Genomic DNA, 18,548 nt, shown 5'->3' with positions numbered 1-18,548 from the left:
GATACTCCCCGTCTCCAGATACTTATACACCAGCATAGTAGCGATTCCGCAAGCTGTGATTGGAGGATTAATCCCCAACTTACCCGCCAAGGGGGGAAGTGCTTTGCGGGGAAACCTGGGGTTCCGTGGGGCCCAAAGGGGTCGGACGAGTAAGGGCTCCGCATATGCCGGCGAGTGGTTCTTGACCAATGATTTATCCTTGGTAGTTTCGGCGTTCAGGGCCTTCAGATCCCGTTGGAATCGGACTTTGGAGAACCTATAGTGTGCGGATTACCTTGGCCAAGAGTATCTGTAGTTCAGCTGTCAAGCTCTAGTGTATCCATGCTCGTTCTAGCCTCGTCTAGAGAGGCGGGCAAGCGGAACAGTATAATTGAATATGAGATTTATAGTCGCTAAGCAAGATATCAGATTGATGTCCAGGACAAGTCACTCGAAGACTTTGAGTTTAAACCTATATGGGATGCGTGAGAAACACATTAATTAGCTTGTATAATCTTCAAGAGCCCCTTTTAAGGGGTTTCCCCAGGAATATAAGTCCTGCCGCAACCACCATCACAGCGCGCAAAAGCAGATAAGCCATGCATGCACCCATCTCAGATCTAGTCTATTGCTTCTATCTGCCCAAAGAGTCCTAGATGAAGTAATGTCTTCAAGACGCCACCATTTGTGGGATACTGCATCATCAAGCTTCTGCCGGCCCACGGTTGTTCGTGAGGTAATGTTTAGACAAACCTAGCGATTACGAAAGCCTAATATAAGAAGTAATAATAAAGATTTTTCTTAAGTGAACCTCTCTGTATTCTTTCTAACAATTCTCCTGTGTTCTCTACCTCAAATCAAAACCATTCGAACATTCACTGGTTATCTCATTTCATCAATTGCGACCAAACCTCTCAGTTGCCTCTTCTTCCGCTCTCTCACGTCTTGATTACGAAAAAAGGAAAATGCAACTCCCGCTCTCAACTATTCATTAACCATGTCTCAGCCCAAACCGTTGAAATGCCTGAACAATTCCAAAGAATTCTGGGATGCGTTCAAGATCCCACAATCTGTAGGTGGAGCACACACACATCCCTTCGCGTCCACTCCCAGGTTCATAACCTGTTCTATACTGCCTATACTAGTATCTCCTGTTGCTATCAAACCATCTATACGGTCCACTAATTACTCAACCCATACCACCAGATCCTCGCAAACCAACCACCAACCCCAGAAATATCCCAGACCTCATCCGCGTCCTCCTCATCCTCACCATCCCCATTCCCATCCTATCTCCTAACCAAACTCCCCACCGACCTCCTACTCTACCTCTTCCAAGAAGACTCTTTCGGCCTCGGCCTCAGCCACGGCCTCGACCGCCTGAGCCACCTCGCCCTAGCCCTCACCTGCAAGCCCCTCCTGCATTTCGCCGCCGGTAACCTGAAGAGCAGCCAATGCCTACCTCTCACCGTCCCCTCCCTCCACCGCCACCAGGACCGCCTCGGCCTTCGCCCCGGCGAGCCGCCCTGCCCGGCCCTGGTCCGTCTGCACCACATCCTCGCCGGCTTCCCTTCCCCATCCTCTTCATCCCCACCTCCGCCCGCACCGCTGTCAACAAGAGCCACCCAACTACAAGTCCTGAGCACAGCCACGGCCCGAGCCACCAGCAGCTTCCTCCTCTCCTCCCTCTCCTACCTCGTCAGCAAAAGCGACCAGCAGCAGCTCGTCGAGGAGGACGACCTGCGGTACTGCCCCGCCTGCTGTCACGACCGCCCCCGGAGCCACCGCTTCTGGGAGCGGCGCGTCGGGCGCGGGCCCCGGTTCTGGACCGCCGCGGCCCACGCCGCTGCCGACCAGGCTGCCACCATAGCCTACTGCATTGAGGCGAGGATGTGGTCCGGAGGGGTCTTAAACGAGTGCCCGGCGTGCTTTCTCAGGGCGGTGGCCCAGCTTGAGCCTTGGCGCCGGATTGGGCCTTGGATACCTCGGTCTTGAACCTTCCGTGACTTATTTGGCCCCCGGATGCCAGAATCACTACGCACAATAATGGTAGTTGAAGTCCTCATGGTTACATATCATGGATGGGAACAATCAGCAGCTATCTCATGGACGTACAACTTCAGAATAATGATTAAATTTAAAGGTCACTCACTACGCGCCAAGGCCACGAACAGACAAACACGATAATGTCAACAGTTGAAATTGCATGAATCATTGTCCGCCAAACTATATAAAGCACCGGGAACACCAATCCATCGTACACGAACATCCTGTAATAGATATATACACACCGACCATCCGTCCATCCCAAACCTAACCTCTTATGATCCCATCCTCATCGTAATCCCATACCAGTTCGTCTTGTCTTCTTATTTAAGATACTTAAGAATAGACTCGCGCTCCTCGACGGGCATCATGTGAAGCATCTCCTTCAATCCCTTCAGAGTAGACTCCTTGTCCCTACGGAGCATGTCCGAAACTGAGCTGGCCACGGCCTCGCTCTTCAGCTGCTTCACCTTGGTCGTGACAGTCTCGGCGTTCTCCTCGAACCAGGTGGCCACAGCCTTGTCGTTGGTGTTGTAGTCGGCAAGACCAGTCCAGGCAGCCAGCGTCTTTTGGTTCAGCACACGGTCCTTGCTGGGAGCAGATGAAGTGGCGCTGACGTTGGACTTGGAGGACGCGTCACTCATTCGCTTGAGGATGTACTCCTCGTTAAGTCTTCTGCGCACACGCCAGTAGAAGAAGCGGCGAGCGTTCTTCCACTCAATCTCTTGGCGGATAGTGCCCTTGGCCTTCATGCGGCCAGAGCGGTCATGCAAGTCGGCGAACTGAATGCTGATCTGCGCGTAGATGGGCAACAATTGCTTCTCACGCTCCGACATCTTGTCCTTGACCTCCTCTAACTGTTCCGAGTTCAGCTTGGGATCAGTAGACTGCTTCTTGAGGGCGGCATAGGTGGGGTCCATGCGAGCCATGGCCTCGAGCTGCTTCTCCTTTCGGTACTTGATACCGATGATACCCTCGGGTTCCAGTACACCAGCGCGAGAATCGACGTCGGCGTACATCTCCATGGCCACGGGGTTAATGGTAGGGTCGACGACGACCCAAGATCCTCCACGAAGCTCTCCGAAGGGAGGAATGTAGACGAAGATGGGCTGCTCGTACTTGACGAGGGCGTCGACGATGTAAGAACCGTACTTGAGGACCTCGTTGTACATGTCTCGCTGGCCACCAGAGAAACCTCTCCAGTTGGCGAGGATCATGAGAGGAAGCTGTTCACCGTAGTTGAAGTCGTTGATGGCCTGAGCAGTCTTGAACGCCGAGTTGGGGTACCAGACACCACCAGCCTCGTTGGAGACTTGTTCGACCGAGTCGGGGTTGGCGGGGTCAGCAGGGGTGACGTTCTCAACAGTTCGAGTCTCGACAGCAATGACACCCATGGGAATGCCACCAAGACGAGCGCGTCCGACAACGACTGTACGGGCCCAGCCGCCCAGGGTCTCGACGAACGAGTCCTTGTCGAACAGACCGGGCTGGAAGCCTTCGTCGTCCTGCTTGCCGCCAATGAGCCAGCGGACATCGTACGGGGCCTTGCCTGGGGGCGTGTAGATGTTGTCACGGTCCCAAGAGTCGACGCTGGGAGAGATGGGCACCGGCATGTTGCGCATAGCAGGGACGAAGGACAGCCACTCGACAATCTTGGAGACACCGGCGAAGTCGTCGTTCGCAGTCAGGTGCGAAACACCGTTTCGGTACATGATCTGGGTACCACCAAGCTGCAAGTTGGAAGTGTAGACCTCGCGACCCAAGAGGTTGTTCAGAGCCTGGGCACCAGTAAGAATGATGGGCTGACCCTCGATTTGTACGGCACGTTGTCCGAGACGGACGAGATAAGCACCAATACCTGCGCTTTGTTAGCTAATAGTACGATAGGTGTTAGAGAGGTAGGACTTACCAATAGAGCGGCATGTGATCAGGGTGACCGTGAAGATGTCGTTGTAGGCTCGGCTGGTGGCACCAGCAATGAGACCGGATCCTCTCAGACACTCCACACCAAGGCCGTCTTCAGCACCAATGATGGCCGTGATCTTGTGGCGCGTCTCTCCATCCTCGACGACCTCCTCGGTGATAACGTCGCGACTGGTGCCGTCCTCGAAGCGCTTCTTGGCCTCATCGTCCAGGTAAAGGTACTTGAAGCCCGACTCTTGCTTCTCTGCGTCGTTCCAGGCGACCTTGAAGTGAGGCATGAGTTCTTCGGCAAGACCGAGACGAGCACCAGAGTTGGCCGAGAGATAGATGCGGGAATACCAAGAGCACGAGCCATCTCTGTGCACTTGTGGAAGTAGTAGTCTTCCTTGGGACCAAACGATCCGATCTTGTACGTGATGTCGTTGGCAACGATAATGAACTTACGTCCCTTGGGGTATTCGGGAGTGCGCGCCTTGATCATCCATCCAACCATGCCGCAAGAGTTGGTACCGGGCTCGCGAGAGACCTCGGCCAGCTTGTTAGCATCGTCAAGGACCAACTCGTGGTAGTCAATGCACTCGCCCACTGGAGGCTGCTTCGCAGCAAGCGACGGCTGGTGTTTGACAGCCTTGGCCCAGCTGTTCTGGATAGCCTGGCGGAAGAGCTCCGGGAAATCGTAGACATACTGGGTACCCATCAAGTGAGCCTTGTAGCGCTTGGGCTGGAGGGCGTTCTTGGTGGGGTAAGGAGTGGTGACAGACAGCAGGTGCATGGAACCAATCTTGGTCGTGCCTCCGATAGAGTGGAACACCATCTCACCTCTCTCCGACTTGCGCTCAGCGTAGATCTCGACCTGAACGACGTAGCCAGAAGTGTTGGTGATGATCACACGCATGGGGTAGGGAGTGCCGTTTTGCGGGTCGGTGCAAATGATGCGAATCTCGACTTGTGCGACACGGAGGCGCCAGGCGCGAGGACCGAAGCGGTCCAAGAAGCCCTGAAGAGAGTGCTCGACCTCCTCGGGCAGCAGCTGGAAGACAGGAGTGAAGTTGAGGAACATGTGGTTCAGATCCGAGTTGTTGTTGCCAATGATCTCCAATGCATCGAAGATGTCGTTGATGACGCGGTCGGCCTCGGAGATGAGGTACTCCGCAGTAGGGATCTCATCTCGAAGACGACCAGGTCGGATGACCGCGCGCGTGAAGTAGCGCTTGTCGGTCTCAACACCCTTGCCAACAGCCTCGTACACGTGGATGTTCTTGTTCTCCGTGAACACCGGCGAGATTCTGAACTTGTTCAGACGACCGAGCTCCAACTGGAAAGCGAGCGCGGGCTCGACGTGACGGATACTCTCGTCCTCTTCGTATGCAGGGCCGCGGAAAGTGTAGTAGGCAGGGTAGTTGCCATCCTTACGGCCGCACGCGAAAGAAATGCGACGAACGCGGCGGGCAAGGAACTCCTCCTTGTACGCCTCAATAGTCTCGGAAATCTTAGCAACAACGTCCTGGTCGCTTTGCGACTCCGAGTCGTACACCAAGACATTGACAACATTGGACAGCTCGTCGCTTGTGTCGGCACGAAGGGGCTTGCGCTTGCCACTCAAGTCAGGGATGAGGCTCGCGACCTTCTTCTTCCTAGGAAGAACCTCGAGGGCCTTCTGCAGCAGCTCCTCGGCATCATCGAGGTAGCGACAGGGGAGATGACACCCTTGCGCGATGGCTCTTGCTCGGTGTGCTTGGAGAGATACGACATGTCACTGATGGAGTTGATGCGGCCGAGGTTGAACTCGCCGCCAGTGGGCGTGCCAGGTGCCGAAGGGAATGAGGAGTTGGCAGGGATGCCGAACTCGGACTGACCAACCTTCTTCAGCGCAAAGTCCCACGAAATGAATTGCGGCACATCGGCCTCGTCATCGTGGTATTGAACCGACTTCAGGTTGTACGCACGGTAGGCTCGGCGCACATAGACCTCGAGAGCAGCGATGGAAACGTAAGGGTCCTCGTGTCCGAAGAAAAGAGCCAGCACGTCAAAGACGGTGTACTTGGAGTCAATGACCTCCTTGATGACATCCAGACTGGGTTCCCTGTAGCCTCCAGACTCGCCGTACTTAGTCTCCACAACCGATGAGCGCAGAATGTGCTCCATCTGGGCAGTTCGCTCTTCCAAAGAGGGAAGAGAGCACTGGATGAGGATCTCACGAGCCTTCAAAGAGACCTTAGCCGTTTGACGGGCCTCCAACTCGGTAAGCTTGCGGAGGGCAGGGCGGAGATACTTGTTGATGTTGCCCACATTAGGCTGGTTGGGTCGGTACTTGTCCAGGATGGCAACGATCAGGTTGTTCTTGGAACCGACACGGCTGTGGGAGAGAACAGTGGATACAACCTTCATGTGATCTTCCTTGTTGTCATCACGAAGCTTAAGGATGACATCCTCGTCCTGAGATCGGTGACCGGAGAAGAGCTTCTCAACATCATAGTACGTGGTCAAAAGTTCCGAGATGGCCTGGAGCTCGCGGGCCTTGTGACCATCCGAGTACAGCTGCAAGATGTCGCTCAGAGGCGACAGGGTCGCGCGCAGGAGGTCGGCATCGCCAGCAGACAGGTTGTCATCCAAGAACTTGGTCATGGTCTTCTGGAGTGCCCTGGCCGGGAACTCGGCATTTCGAGACTTGGCTTTCTCAATGACCTGAGTGAGCAGGGTGTCCAGTCTCTGGGGCATTCTGGAGTGGAGAGCCGAGTGCTGCGAGGTCCATTCGCTGTAAGGGAGCTCAGGGTTGCGCAGAACTGCGATGGTCTCATCAAGAGTCTGCTTGAGAATAGTGGAGTTGTCAAAGCCACTGAGAATGTTCTTCAACGTGTGGTACAGCATGCCGAAACGTTGAGCAGGCTTGTTACCAATAACCTGAGGGACACCGAGATCGGGGAGACGACCCAAGAATGGCGTAGCCTGCTTGACGCGGGACGGGTCATCCAGAGCCAATATACCGAGGATATCACCAGCCTCGATAGTGACACCGGGCTGCTTGATGAGTTGCACAATACCGTCCTCTTGCGCGACCAGAGGCATGAACATCTTCATGACCTCGACTTCAGCGAAGGTCTGGCCGGCCTTGACGTGCTCGCCGTTCTCGACGGTGTACTTGACCAGCTTACCAGGACTGGGGGTGCGAAGCTGCGTGGGGTCGTTCTCCTGCTCAAGCAGGCAAGTCTTGCTGTCGACGGACAGACGGGTGGCGCCAACTTCCTCCTTCCAGTAGACACTGTGGCTACGTCCGTTAATGAGGATGAGCAGACCACCATCACTGAGGGCACGAACACCAACGGAGCAACGAGAGCCATTGATGAAAAGGTGGTAGCTATCAACACTAGCGCGAGTGGCGGTGAACTTGTAACGCTGGCTCTCGTAGATGAAGTCAATGCTGAAGACCGTCTTCAGGATTTCCTTGGAAGGTACCTGACCTCGAAGGAGACCAGACAGGTACTCGGCAATGCAGTCCTCGCTGGCGATGTGCGACTTGGTAGCGGCACCGCACACTACGGCCAGCATGGGGTCGGGTCGCTCGGCTGTGAGCTTGGTGGTGATGAGCTCGTCCAACCAGCCGGTGGTGATTGTGTTGTCCTCAAACGCCTCTGTCTCGAGCAGCTTGATGAGATACTCGACAGTGGTCCTGAAGTCACCACGAATGCTGAGTTCCTTCAGGGCAACGACCATGTGCTTTCGAGACGCGGCACGGTTCTCACCGTACGCGAAAATGTGACCAAACTGACTGTCGGAGAAGCTGTGAATACTCGAGGCTGTACTGACAGAGAAGTAACCCCAGACGTTGGCACTGGAACGGAAGTTGAGGTCCTTGAGTACACCGTTGGAAGGCTTGAAACCCTCACCGGGATCCTCGGAGGTGATACGGCAGGCTGTACAGTGGCCCTTGGGAAGCGGCCGGCGCTGGACCTTCTCGCTCTCAGTAGACTTGAATTCGAAGTCGATCTCGGTCGTGGACTTGGGGTCGACGCCGTACAGCAGTCGGATATCACGGATTCTGTGCAGAGGAATACCCATGGCCACCTGCAGTTGCGCCACAGGCAAGTTCACACCACTGACCATTTCTGTAGTGGGATGCTCGACTTGCAGACGCGGGTTCAACTCGAGGAAGTAGAACTTGTCATCAGCATGCGAGTACAGGTACTCGACAGTACCGGCCGAGACGTAACCGACAAGACGACCCAGGCGGACAGCAGCGTCCTCCATAGCCCGGAAGGTTGGTGATTGAGCAATTGTGACGGGCGCCTCTTCGATAATCTTCTGGTGACGACGTTGCACGGAACAATCTCTGCCAAACAGGGAGATGTTGTTGCCGTACTGATCAGCCAACAATTGAACCTCCAAATGTCTCGCGTCGCCAGCCAGCTTCATGATGAAGATGGGGGAACCGGGGATTTCGCTCGCAGCAGCCTTGTATAGGGCCTCAAAGCCGTCCTCGGACATGGCTTTTCGGATACCCTTGCCACCACCACCTTCGGAGGCCTTGATCATGACGGGGAAGCCAATATCCTTGGCCTTCTCCAGACCCTCTTGCCACGAGTTCACGCAGCCCTTGAGGTAGACCTCTTCAGCAACCGTCACAATGTCGTGTTCGTCTTTCTCTACCGCATCAACGCCAGTGCCAGACCAGGGGATACACGGCACTTTGGCGTGTTGTGCAACAATTGTGGAGGAGATCTTGTCACCGAGGGAGCGCATGGCGGAGCCGGGGGGTCCAATGAAGACAATCTTCTTTGGTGAAGCTGCCAGAGACTCGGGAAGCTTGGGGTTTTCGGAAGCGTGCCCCCTGCGAAGATTATTAGCCAACCGGGCCGAACTGAAAAAAAGAGAGAGACGGTCACCACTTACCATCCAGCCCAGACGGCATGGACGTTCATACGCTCAGCAATGTCGACGATCAGTTCGACATTGGCGTAATTGTTGTTATTTGTACCACCGGGCACTTCGACGTAGTGGTCGGCCATTCTAATGTAATCGGCGTTGGCCGCCAAATCTTCGGGGGTGGCCATGACGGTGAACTGAATGGCCTTCTCGTCGCCGAACGTCTCGTAGGCCCATTTTCGCACCGAACGAATCTCCTTGACGGCGGCGATACCGTTGTTGGCGATCAGTACCTGTAGGCAAACCCGCAATTAGCACTGACGCACTGCCAGAAAAACCCCCACCTCTCTCGTGCAGCGGGGTTGCGAGGTACTCACGTTTGTGATGACAGTGTGTCCATCGTGGGCAGCCACGAAGTCCTTCACCACGGAGGAAGGTGCATTCTCCAGTTTGTTGCCGCCAATGAAGTGGTCGGCGATCCGGTGCTTCTCGGCATACGACGCCTTGCCGTTGCTGACAGGCACGGTCCGGTTTCCGTTGGCGGTAGCCATTGTGTGTGTGGGAGAGGGAGGAGGTTGTTAGGAGGATGGAGAAGCAATTAGTCGTAAGAGTAGGCTCAAGGGCTCATCAAAATATAATGATTGCCCGAGTCGAGCTCCCGAGAGGCCCAAGGATCGAGCAATGGTGAGATTCGGGTATTATGCGGTGGAAGAAGTTCGCCGTAAGGGGAACGAGTCGAGCTGTGGAAAATAGCAAGTTGGACAAGGACTTGCTTGCTCGACCTAACAGGAAAATCGTGGATGTTAGTTTGGTTTGCAGCAGAAAAATAGATAAGGGTCGAAGGAAGTCGCCGTTCGGGTCTTGAAGCCTGCCCACGTTTTCCACATCGAAGTCGGGGCGCCGCTTCGTTGGGGCAGGGGAAGGAGCTATGACAGCTGACGTACTTTTTTTTTTTGGCTTGGGCGGACTTGGTAGCGCTTTCGCTTTCGAAAACTAGCAGCAAACCCGTGGACACTGGATGGATCTCGCGAGATGAATGTTCTGTAAAACGTAGAATCAAGAGATTATTAGTACAGTTTCTTTTTCAAATGACAACAAATGTCAATTGCTCGTGGAAATCAATTGCTCTGCTGGTAATGAAGGGTGAGATTGGCGCGAGAGCTCTTTTCTTTCTGTTCCTCTCAGCTTTCCTGCTCGATGGGCAGGCCGCTTTGGGTAATATGGGACTTGACGATTCAATAATGAACCCCCCTTCATGAAGCTAGCCAGATGGTTTTCGAGAGACCGCCATCTCTTTTGAGCTAATTGACGCTGCACAATTGGCCTGAACTTCCTCCCGCATTTCTGTTGAGGCCATGGAGGGGTCCATCCATTTTGGAGCTAGCAGGGAGTGCAGGGGGGGGGGGGTTGTCATCTGGGAAAGAGCAGAGAAGAGCGCTAGAAGGTGTCTCCAATGGGCCGGAAGTGGGAACTCGGTACCCACGAGTCAAGTCAAGGTTGAGTTGATTGATGGATGGATTTGATAGCACAGCATCGGGCTCGCTCGGGGGTTGATTGGGAAACCGGGTCTGGGATCCGGGATGGTAGGCCAACTTACACAACAAAGTAATTCAATGTGAGATCGGGTCTGGGCTACGGGATAGCTGGCTGGCAAGCAAGTGCGCAAACTACCGGGAGGGTATCTCGATGATGTCGGGTCGGGTATGACAGGTAGGATCGCGAAGTGAGAAAAAGAAGGAGAGGAACCCTTTTTCTCACGATGCAAATCAGGTAAGCAGGAGAGGATCTCAGTTGAGAATGAGTGGGAGAAGAAAAAGAGAGGAGAGGGAATGAAATCTCGAATGATCCGGGATAGCAGGCGGGCTCAGGATAAAAAAGAAATCTTGGTCCCAACGACGACACCGATGCTTAAATTATAGCCTGGATCGCCCACACTAGCACCGGATTCACGGAGGGCCTCAACTGGACTAATCAGGTAGGATGGAGACTTTTTGGGACGAACAAGCAGAGACCTCAACAATAATCTGGCAGGAATACATGGCGCCGGTAGGGAGGGACCTGGGATGGGACGTTGTCTGGAGGAGGAGGTACGGCACGGTACATTCAGATCGGAGCATATCCACATTGACACACGGTGCTGGTGCGGGCTGGCTGACGCAGTTGGGTAAGATGCTTCAACCTATCTCACCCACTACATCGACGCGCATCTACGTAACTAATGGCCCGAGCCTCTTCCCTTCCCTCGCTGTCTATTACATATCTAGCATCAGCATCGGGGCGTACTGTATGTTGTAAGCTTGGCCGTTGGACGTACTGTGTGTCTTCTACAATTGATGTCGAATTATTTCCATGCTATTCTTTCCAGGGAGCTTGACCCTGGTCTTCAACAACGCCTTATGCAGCCGGGGGGAAGCCAGCAAGCTCTCACCCATCCCGCAAAGGTTCGCCGTGCCAATGATTGGGCTTTGGGCACAGCGCGCAGCCAATGAAGACGAGGCCCGGGGCGTTGGGGGCACAACCCACACCCCCCCTTCAAAAACTCTAGGTTGCTTACAGTAGATTCCGCTGAGACAGTGTACATGCATATGATGGGACCCCTTCGAGCGTGCATGCTCAATCCCGACAGACCCAAAGATCGTAGAGAGAGCACAGGGGTCTCCACCCCAATGGAAGACGTGCTGGGTGCCGGACCCCGAAACGTCAAAGCACAGTCGGCGCCGGGGCCCCTCCATAGATGTCCGGAGTTTTTTACCTCAGCGCTCCCTTTTCCTCCATGCGCGCGAGCCACTTATGAAATCCCCCTTCGGAGTTTCTGTCATAGCAAGTTCTTGATTGCAATGCACATGCCATGTCGACACACGCAGCTGCCAGATAGAATGCATCTACCCTTGTCTCTACAGTGCATTTGCTTACCAAGGCTTAGGGACAGCCAAGCTTCCATTTTATTTATAGTTAGGGCAGAGTTAAACAGACAGGACCCGAGTAAAGAAAGAAAAAGTAGGGACCGGTTGTTGCGCCGAGGATATATTTAGTCTAGCCACGAATGGCAAGAGGAGTGAGGTAAGACCGTCAGAGTGAGACCCGGAGCTCTCGGGCAGTCGGGGGTACGTGTGGTGTGGGATGGTGAAGAAGGAGCTGCCAAGACAACAAACCGATAAACTGACAGAGACGGGCAGCAATGTGCGCTGGATGTCGCACATTGATGCTCTCGCGGGCTGACGAGAGAGTATCGCACCACCATCTTACGTCGTTGGATCTCCAGGTCGATAAGAATGCGAATATCTCGCTGATATTGTCGTCGAAAATTCTCTACGGGATTCTGCACTCTCTTTCGCACTCGGCATGCCTCGCATGCTGCGAAGTGCTTGCATTGGAACTGAGGATAGCTAAACTCAATTGTTGGCTGTTGGGGGTTTCTCTCCTCTCACTTCCCCCCACCCCACTGTCGCGTTGCAGCTCAGCTGGCGGGGTGGGAATCTTGGGCCCTGGGGTCCTGGGCCGACAAACTCCGAAAGCCTGAGTAGTGATCTGGAGGTACATCAAAAAACCCTCATGTACTTCGACGTTGATTCTATAGAAAGCCACTCGGCGCCCGCCGCTGACCAAGATTGACCAGGGTCTGAAGACCAGGTTCGGTCATTTCGTCTCTCTTCAACTCTCTTGTCGATAGAGGATTAATTGCGTCTTGTTGCCCGAACAAAACCAGCGAAGAAAAAAATTGTGTCGTGTTTTGAGAGCTCCACCCGCAGATCCCCAACATCTTGTCCGCATTCAAGGTTAATTTGGGAGCCTTGGTTTTCATCGGATCTTGTCCGCACCGACCATAGCATAGCTACTAACACATTAGATGAAGCATCTCAATAGTACTGTTTACCATTTTGGCCGCTCCATTGTATTGCGTTGAGCTTTGAAACAGGCCCAGACATCAGTTTTATCTGATTGTAGGTACTGGGGAACGTCCGGGGCGCATTTCGCAACCATCAAGAAGCCCAGGAATCACGTATTCGCTGATGGGTGTTCTATGCGCCGAGAGACACCCACCCCGCCCATGCTGACATGAGAGGTGCGGGCTTACTCGGCCGACGCGGGTCACTGCAAATGAGTACTTACAATGTGTCCCCAGTCGCCCATCACACCATTACGTCGGTGCCACTGCAGACGGCAAGCCGCTATCGTCAACGTGTGTTCAATCAACCCTGAACTGTTGCTTTACCTGGATGATCAGGTTGGAACATGAAAATCGTCAATTTAGTGCGCAGTCCTGTCAGGCCAGTAGCCACGCCACAAGAAAGGACGCCAGCGGCAGCGGATCCATCCCAATGGGAAACTTTTACTCCTAGTGCCTGCGTAGCTGCAAATCTAAGGACGGCCTACGGTCCCCCGAGCAGCCGGCCGGGAAAGAAAAGAGTCTAATAATATTCGGTCTCGGATAGTTTGGCGGCGTGTCTGCTGCAGGAACAGTTAGGCAGGTACAGTACATCCCACCCCACCCCAGTAGCCTGGCAAGCCTGGCTTGACAACAACTTTGGAAATGAAGATGGATCTTTTCAATCTTTTTCCCTTGCCTCCTGGCATGGATCGCGATTCAGGGAACGAAGCTTCAGTTCTAAATGCTTCTGTTGTCTTCACTGCAATGAACGCAAGCGACCCTCACCCTCCTGGTGGGTTGTCCAGTGGTCAATTGTATGGACATTCTACCCGAACGTGTTCTATGCTTCAATATCCACTAAACGGGCATGCCAATCAGCAGCAGCACATCAGGGACAAAACACCAAGAATATACCATACAATATCCCAGGATCGCAGCAATATAATCTGAGCTTCCCGTTTTCCCACGTGGTTTCTGTCTCGCAGTCCAGTATGCGATCTTGCCGCTTGCTGACCTGACCAAGATGCTGGCGGCGGCTAAGGACCAGGAGGAGATCTCCCCCCTCCCCACCAAGCCCTTTCGGGAACAAAATCGTACGATTCTGAAGTCAGAGTTTCATGTAGGGCTGGGGGAAACCACACCCATTTCAATGGCGATGGTCCCCTTGTTCCCTTGTTTCGATCGATCAATCAATTGATCCCTTCAGACTTCTTCTAGAATCTCAATCTAGATCTGCCGGGCCGCGCTTGCGCCTTTTCTACTTTCTAGTCATTCGGGCCGCGCAGGCTTCCATTCGCTGTTTGTCGGCTTCTATGCCGAACAGATGATCCCCCACTCTGTTGAACATGGCAGAGCCACCTGCAACGAATGCGAATTCGACCGTAAGGACGTGCGCTAATACAGATTTCTGCCCATTTCTGAGCAGACAGATATACGATAGTCGCAGGTAAGTGCTTAATGCATGCTGCTAAGGGTCGTTGGTGCGCTGAGAACACTCGCACTCGCATCGTGACCTTGGCTTGCGACCACCTCGGCGAAAGGAGTCTGCATAGCCTACACAGCTATGATAGCTCCCCATGCAGATGGCCACTGTTGGATATATTGACCCGTCTGATACGTCGACATGCTGGTGGATAGAAGTCTGTCTACCTTGCCCTATCTGTCATGCACGCTGAATCAATCATGGCACGCCTCATTCGTGTTTACCCGCTGCGAGCCGGCTCGCGGGATGATGGCTTGCAACCAGCTTGCGAGGCCATCGCTCCTTTCCTCCATCCCTGTGTATATGACCGATCGTCCTTATGCTGTCTTCTTCTTCTTCTTCCGGATAGCCTGGCCACCATCAATACGGCTCTGCATTGACTCTCCCAGCCCAGCTTACCTGCCGGGCATGATGGGACTGCGGTATGTTCCAGCGATCCGAGGCTGCTACCTCATCGAAAAAAAGACGATAATAGCTTATCGTGCCTTCTTCTGGTGGAACTGACCAACGACGGTTCTGTCGCGTCAAACTGCTACAGTCTGTCTGCACCTCAGCAGCGCCGCATTCCAATAACTCGGCGCTCCCCATCCTACGCGACTACGGGTCAGAGTCCATTGCGTGGTCGGCGCCGAAGTGATATCCTGGGGATCAAACATGATTATAAGACCGCTGTGAATGGTGGCATCCGGCCCCTTCGGTGGGAGCCAGTAGTAATCTCAGGACGAGACCAGCGAGAGCGCGAAGCAGTCACCCGGGTGAGCGAGCAAGCACGTATCTCTGCAAGCCGCTTCTGGACGACGACCCTGGGACTGATCGCGTCCCTGTGTCGCGCATATACTTGCCGATCGGGGCATACAAGTCCCACCGCCACCCATATCGTCGCTCTGCCCCTACCGCAACGCACATGATAGGGAATGCAGTAGCTATAAGGAAACGTCGGAGACATCGTCGTACTCTTTCTCCCCAGTTCCTGTGCGCGAGCCCATAGGACGACGTGCCCAGCACGGCAACGCTCGGGAATGTACGACCTTCGGGGCCCCAGATGCTGTACACAGCGCAGCCAGGCAGCAGCAGATAAGCACCATCAGCAATTCGCCTGGGAGCGGAAGCTGGAATGTTCTGTCGTTGACCTCGACATACTGCTATCGTCTTTCTGACCAAGTTCTTGAGGATACGCGAGGGAGACAGCGGGCACAGACCGGACGCGATGCACCATTCCATTGCCAAGCGCGGCCAAAGCCGCCCATCGCGCTCGCTTTGCTGGGTATGTGGCTTTCCTGTTAGTTCGTAGCGGTTCGCGATGGTGATACTGCTCTGACACAAACTCAAACCATCGCCTCGGCATCTTCTTCGTCATAGAAGAAGCTAGTAAGTAACATCGGCCCATCCGTTCGTCGCGACCCCTAGATCGCCAAACTTCAGGGCCGTATAGATAGATGTATGTATGTCGCTGGCTGTTTAGGAACCTCTCAAGGGATGGGATGCATGTTGAATAAATGGTTCCATTCAGATATCTGGTTCAAATTGATCTCACATGGGGAAGATGGATGCTTAATAGCCTACCAAGCCACTCACTATGCGCCCTGATTCGGTCGTGATCGCGTGTAGCATATACCGTACCTGCCCTCAATTGAACCATCAAATAAAATTTCATTATATGGTTATGGCATTGTTCAAAACTATTCCGTCCCACCTACCTGAGCCTTCAGATGCTAATTAAAATGATTATTATGAAATATGATAAAATATAGGTTTGAATTACCACCAGTTGTACACCACCACTACTCCTGATATGACAAGGCCCGCTTGGCTTAGTGGTAAAGCGCATCACTAGTATTTTGGTTTCTACCTTAGGACATGATGAGATCACTGGTTCGATTCCAGTAGTGGGCAACATTTCTTTTTAGAAAACCCCAAGACGGACCGTTACGTTGATCAGAATGCGTGGCACTATTCTTTTTGAAAATACCATGTATTATTTTTACCATATTCAAGATGGTGACCTTTCTCAAATTCGGTATTATGAGTAGATAACGGGCGGTATGGGGTTCGCTTTCTTGAGTGCATAGAACGTATTAACCTAATGAAGACAACCCCCAACGACACAAGTAAGCAATTCATTCCTATGGTACTGTGCATAGGTGTGCGTAGGCACATCACCGAGTGGCGCCACTACAATGGGGCTGTCCCATCCAGTTGGGTAGTTGAGCAACTGTCGTATCCAATGGTGAGAATCGTGTTAAGCGAGTGGTATCTGGATATATGGAGCAAATAACCCTAGATAAGTAAGGGATGGGATAATTATCCAATGATCATGTAACGGCGTTCAGAGCACCTGCAGTTGGTGCAGCCTGGTTCACACTTGCCCCAACATGCGGGACGCCCGTGGAGTGGAAGGGAAACCCACCCACATCCGTCCATATTAAAGATATCACAGCTGGACAGTTCTGATCCTTCCACGATACATTGTGTCTACTTTCCAATACTTTCCAAATTGGTTCTCCGCTATCAAGATGGCCGAGAATGCGAGCAACAACATGGTCTGTCTGCATGCCATCACGCGCTTCAAGATCGCCTCCAAGGTCCCAACAGACGGGGGTCAGATCTCGTTCGCGGGCCTCGCGAAGCAGATCGGTGTGCCGGAACGGATGGTCCAGCGCCTACTCCGGCAAGCCATTACCATGCACGTTTTCCGCGAACCGCAGGAAGGGTTCGTGGCGCACACCCAAGCATCCAAGGCCCTCACGAACCAGGATACGGCCCATTGGCTGGCAAGCGGTACGGAGGATATGTGGCCGGCGAACGTGAAGGTACTTGAGTTTTAATGTCCTTGGAGCATCTTATCTATCTGTGTGGTGGTGATTCTCTGCTAACTTTCGACAGGTGGTGGACGCCCTTGAAAGTGGGGAGATTCACAAGAACCCAACCACATGGTATGAGCAACTCACGTTCACTTTGTTTCCCCAGGGAGTCTGTCGAAAGGCTCTTCTTCCAGGTTCTTGAAAAGGAAAAGATGAAGTAGAGTCCTCAGTCGCAACTCCAGTCTAACATGAGCCCCTTTTTCCTATAGGGTTTCGCTCTTACGCACAACACAACAGGCTCGATATACGACTTCATTGCGGCAAGCCAAGAACGGGCCGCGCGATTCTCAGGAACTAGTGAGCACCCTCCCACTCGAGGGACTCCATTAAAGAGCCTGCTGACTTGAAGTATCTTAGTGAACGCTTTGAGCTCGTCCGAGAACTACGATTTGACTTACGTGCTGGACCACTACGACTGGGCCTCCTTGGGCGCGGCCCGAGTAGTCGACCTCGGCGGCGCCGTGGGCCACGTATCCATTGCCCTGGCCAAGCAATTTCCCGATTTGACGTTCGTGGTGCAAGACATGGAACAGGTCGTTGCCAATGCCGGCGCCAACCTCCCAGCCGATCTGAAGGCCCGGGTGCGTTTCATGGCGCGCGACCTGTTCAAGCCTCAAGACCGTCAAGGCGGATGTCTACTACCTGCGTTGGATCCTGCACAATTGGTCCGACAAGTACTGCAAGCTCATACTCGAAGCCCTGGTGCCGGCCCTGAAGGACGGTTGCCGAATCTTGATCCAAGATTTCTGCATGCCGAAACCGGGAGAAGTGCCGCTCTGGAAGGAACAGGACGCACGGTACGTAACTTTCCATCTGAATGCGATTTCATGACGACCTTTTTGACTGACTTTTTGGACAAGGGCGATTGACATCAACATGGCTGCCACGTTCAACGCCATTGAACGAACAGCCGATGGTTGGAGAGCACTGTTGAAAGAGGCGGATCCAAGATTCGTACTTCATGAAATCACTTCGCCCAGAGGATCAGCGTTATCCATGATCGATATTCGCTGGAGAGCGAATTGAAAGGTGCCTGGGTGTCCGTACTGCAAGTGCCACTTGAAAAGAAGGTTGTCCGCCTGCAGAACCTTCCACTCTTGCAATCAGCACTGTCTAGGTACTTCGTGCTTGTTTGAATATTCATAGTAATCAACCAGATGGAGCGTTTCGACATGTGGGCTTTCCTATGCAGTCACGACCGATGTTCGCTGGAGGGGAGACTGAATGAACGTACTGCTTGTAGTATCCGGTTCTATATGTTGAATACCGGTATAGAGTCCCGTTTCTGTTGGATCAGGCTCGGCTTTGATAACGCATGTTGCCGGCCCACCATGTGTTCTCATTTTAAAAGCCGTATCGTGACGACCGATGGCCGGTCATCCGAGTTCCGGATATAGAGAAGGTGCCGGTCAATACGCCAGTGGAGGTACATATTTGCCGTTAACATTTGGGGGTGGACAACACTGGTATTACAAAAGCCGCTTACATAAAAAGGGGGTTGGGGGGGGGGGGGGGGGTCCAAAAACGG

The 18,548-nt window shown here is 53.5% G+C and overlaps 3 protein-coding genes across 3 annotated transcripts; 2 read left to right on the top strand and 1 right to left on the bottom strand.

The window, feature by feature from the left end:
• Window positions 1-976: 976 nt before the first annotated feature.
• Window positions 977-1,974, top strand: PG994_009915 (uncharacterized protein; the record flags this gene model as incomplete). The annotated part of the gene is made up of 2 exons (XM_066861324.1): window positions 977-1,051; window positions 1,186-1,974. 2 exons carry the CDS (start codon window positions 977-979, stop codon window positions 1,972-1,974), a joined length of 864 nt encoding a protein of 287 aa, XP_066710434.1.
• A 374-nt stretch (window positions 1,975-2,348) lies between these two features.
• PG994_009914 (uncharacterized protein) lies at window positions 2,349-9,359 on the bottom strand (the record flags this gene model as incomplete). Its single annotated transcript, XM_066861323.1, has 6 exons — window positions 2,349-3,883; window positions 3,935-4,312; window positions 4,393-5,682; window positions 5,805-8,773; window positions 8,836-9,101; window positions 9,186-9,359. 6 exons carry the CDS (start codon window positions 9,357-9,359, stop codon window positions 2,349-2,351), a joined length of 6,612 nt encoding a protein of 2,203 aa, XP_066710433.1.
• Window positions 9,360-16,672: 7,313 nt separating this feature from the next.
• PG994_009913 (sterigmatocystin 8-O-methyltransferase) lies at window positions 16,673-18,046 on the top strand (the record flags this gene model as incomplete). Its single annotated transcript, XM_066861322.1, has 5 exons — window positions 16,673-16,969; window positions 17,230-17,317; window positions 17,378-17,601; window positions 17,639-17,817; window positions 17,881-18,046. The coding sequence occupies 5 exons, from the start codon at window positions 16,673-16,675 to the stop codon at window positions 18,044-18,046; spliced, it is 954 nt and encodes a 317-aa protein (XP_066710432.1).
• Window positions 18,047-18,548: the final 502 nt, after the last annotated feature.

The sequence above is a fragment of the Apiospora phragmitis genome (assembly GCF_038363925.1).
Source record: "Apiospora phragmitis strain CBS 135458 chromosome Unknown utg000010l:1.0-9815664.0:1.0-9183399.0, whole genome shotgun sequence".
NCBI lineage: Eukaryota > Fungi > Ascomycota > Sordariomycetes > Amphisphaeriales > Apiosporaceae > Apiospora > Apiospora phragmitis.
This window is presented reverse-complemented; position numbering and strand designations above follow the sequence as displayed.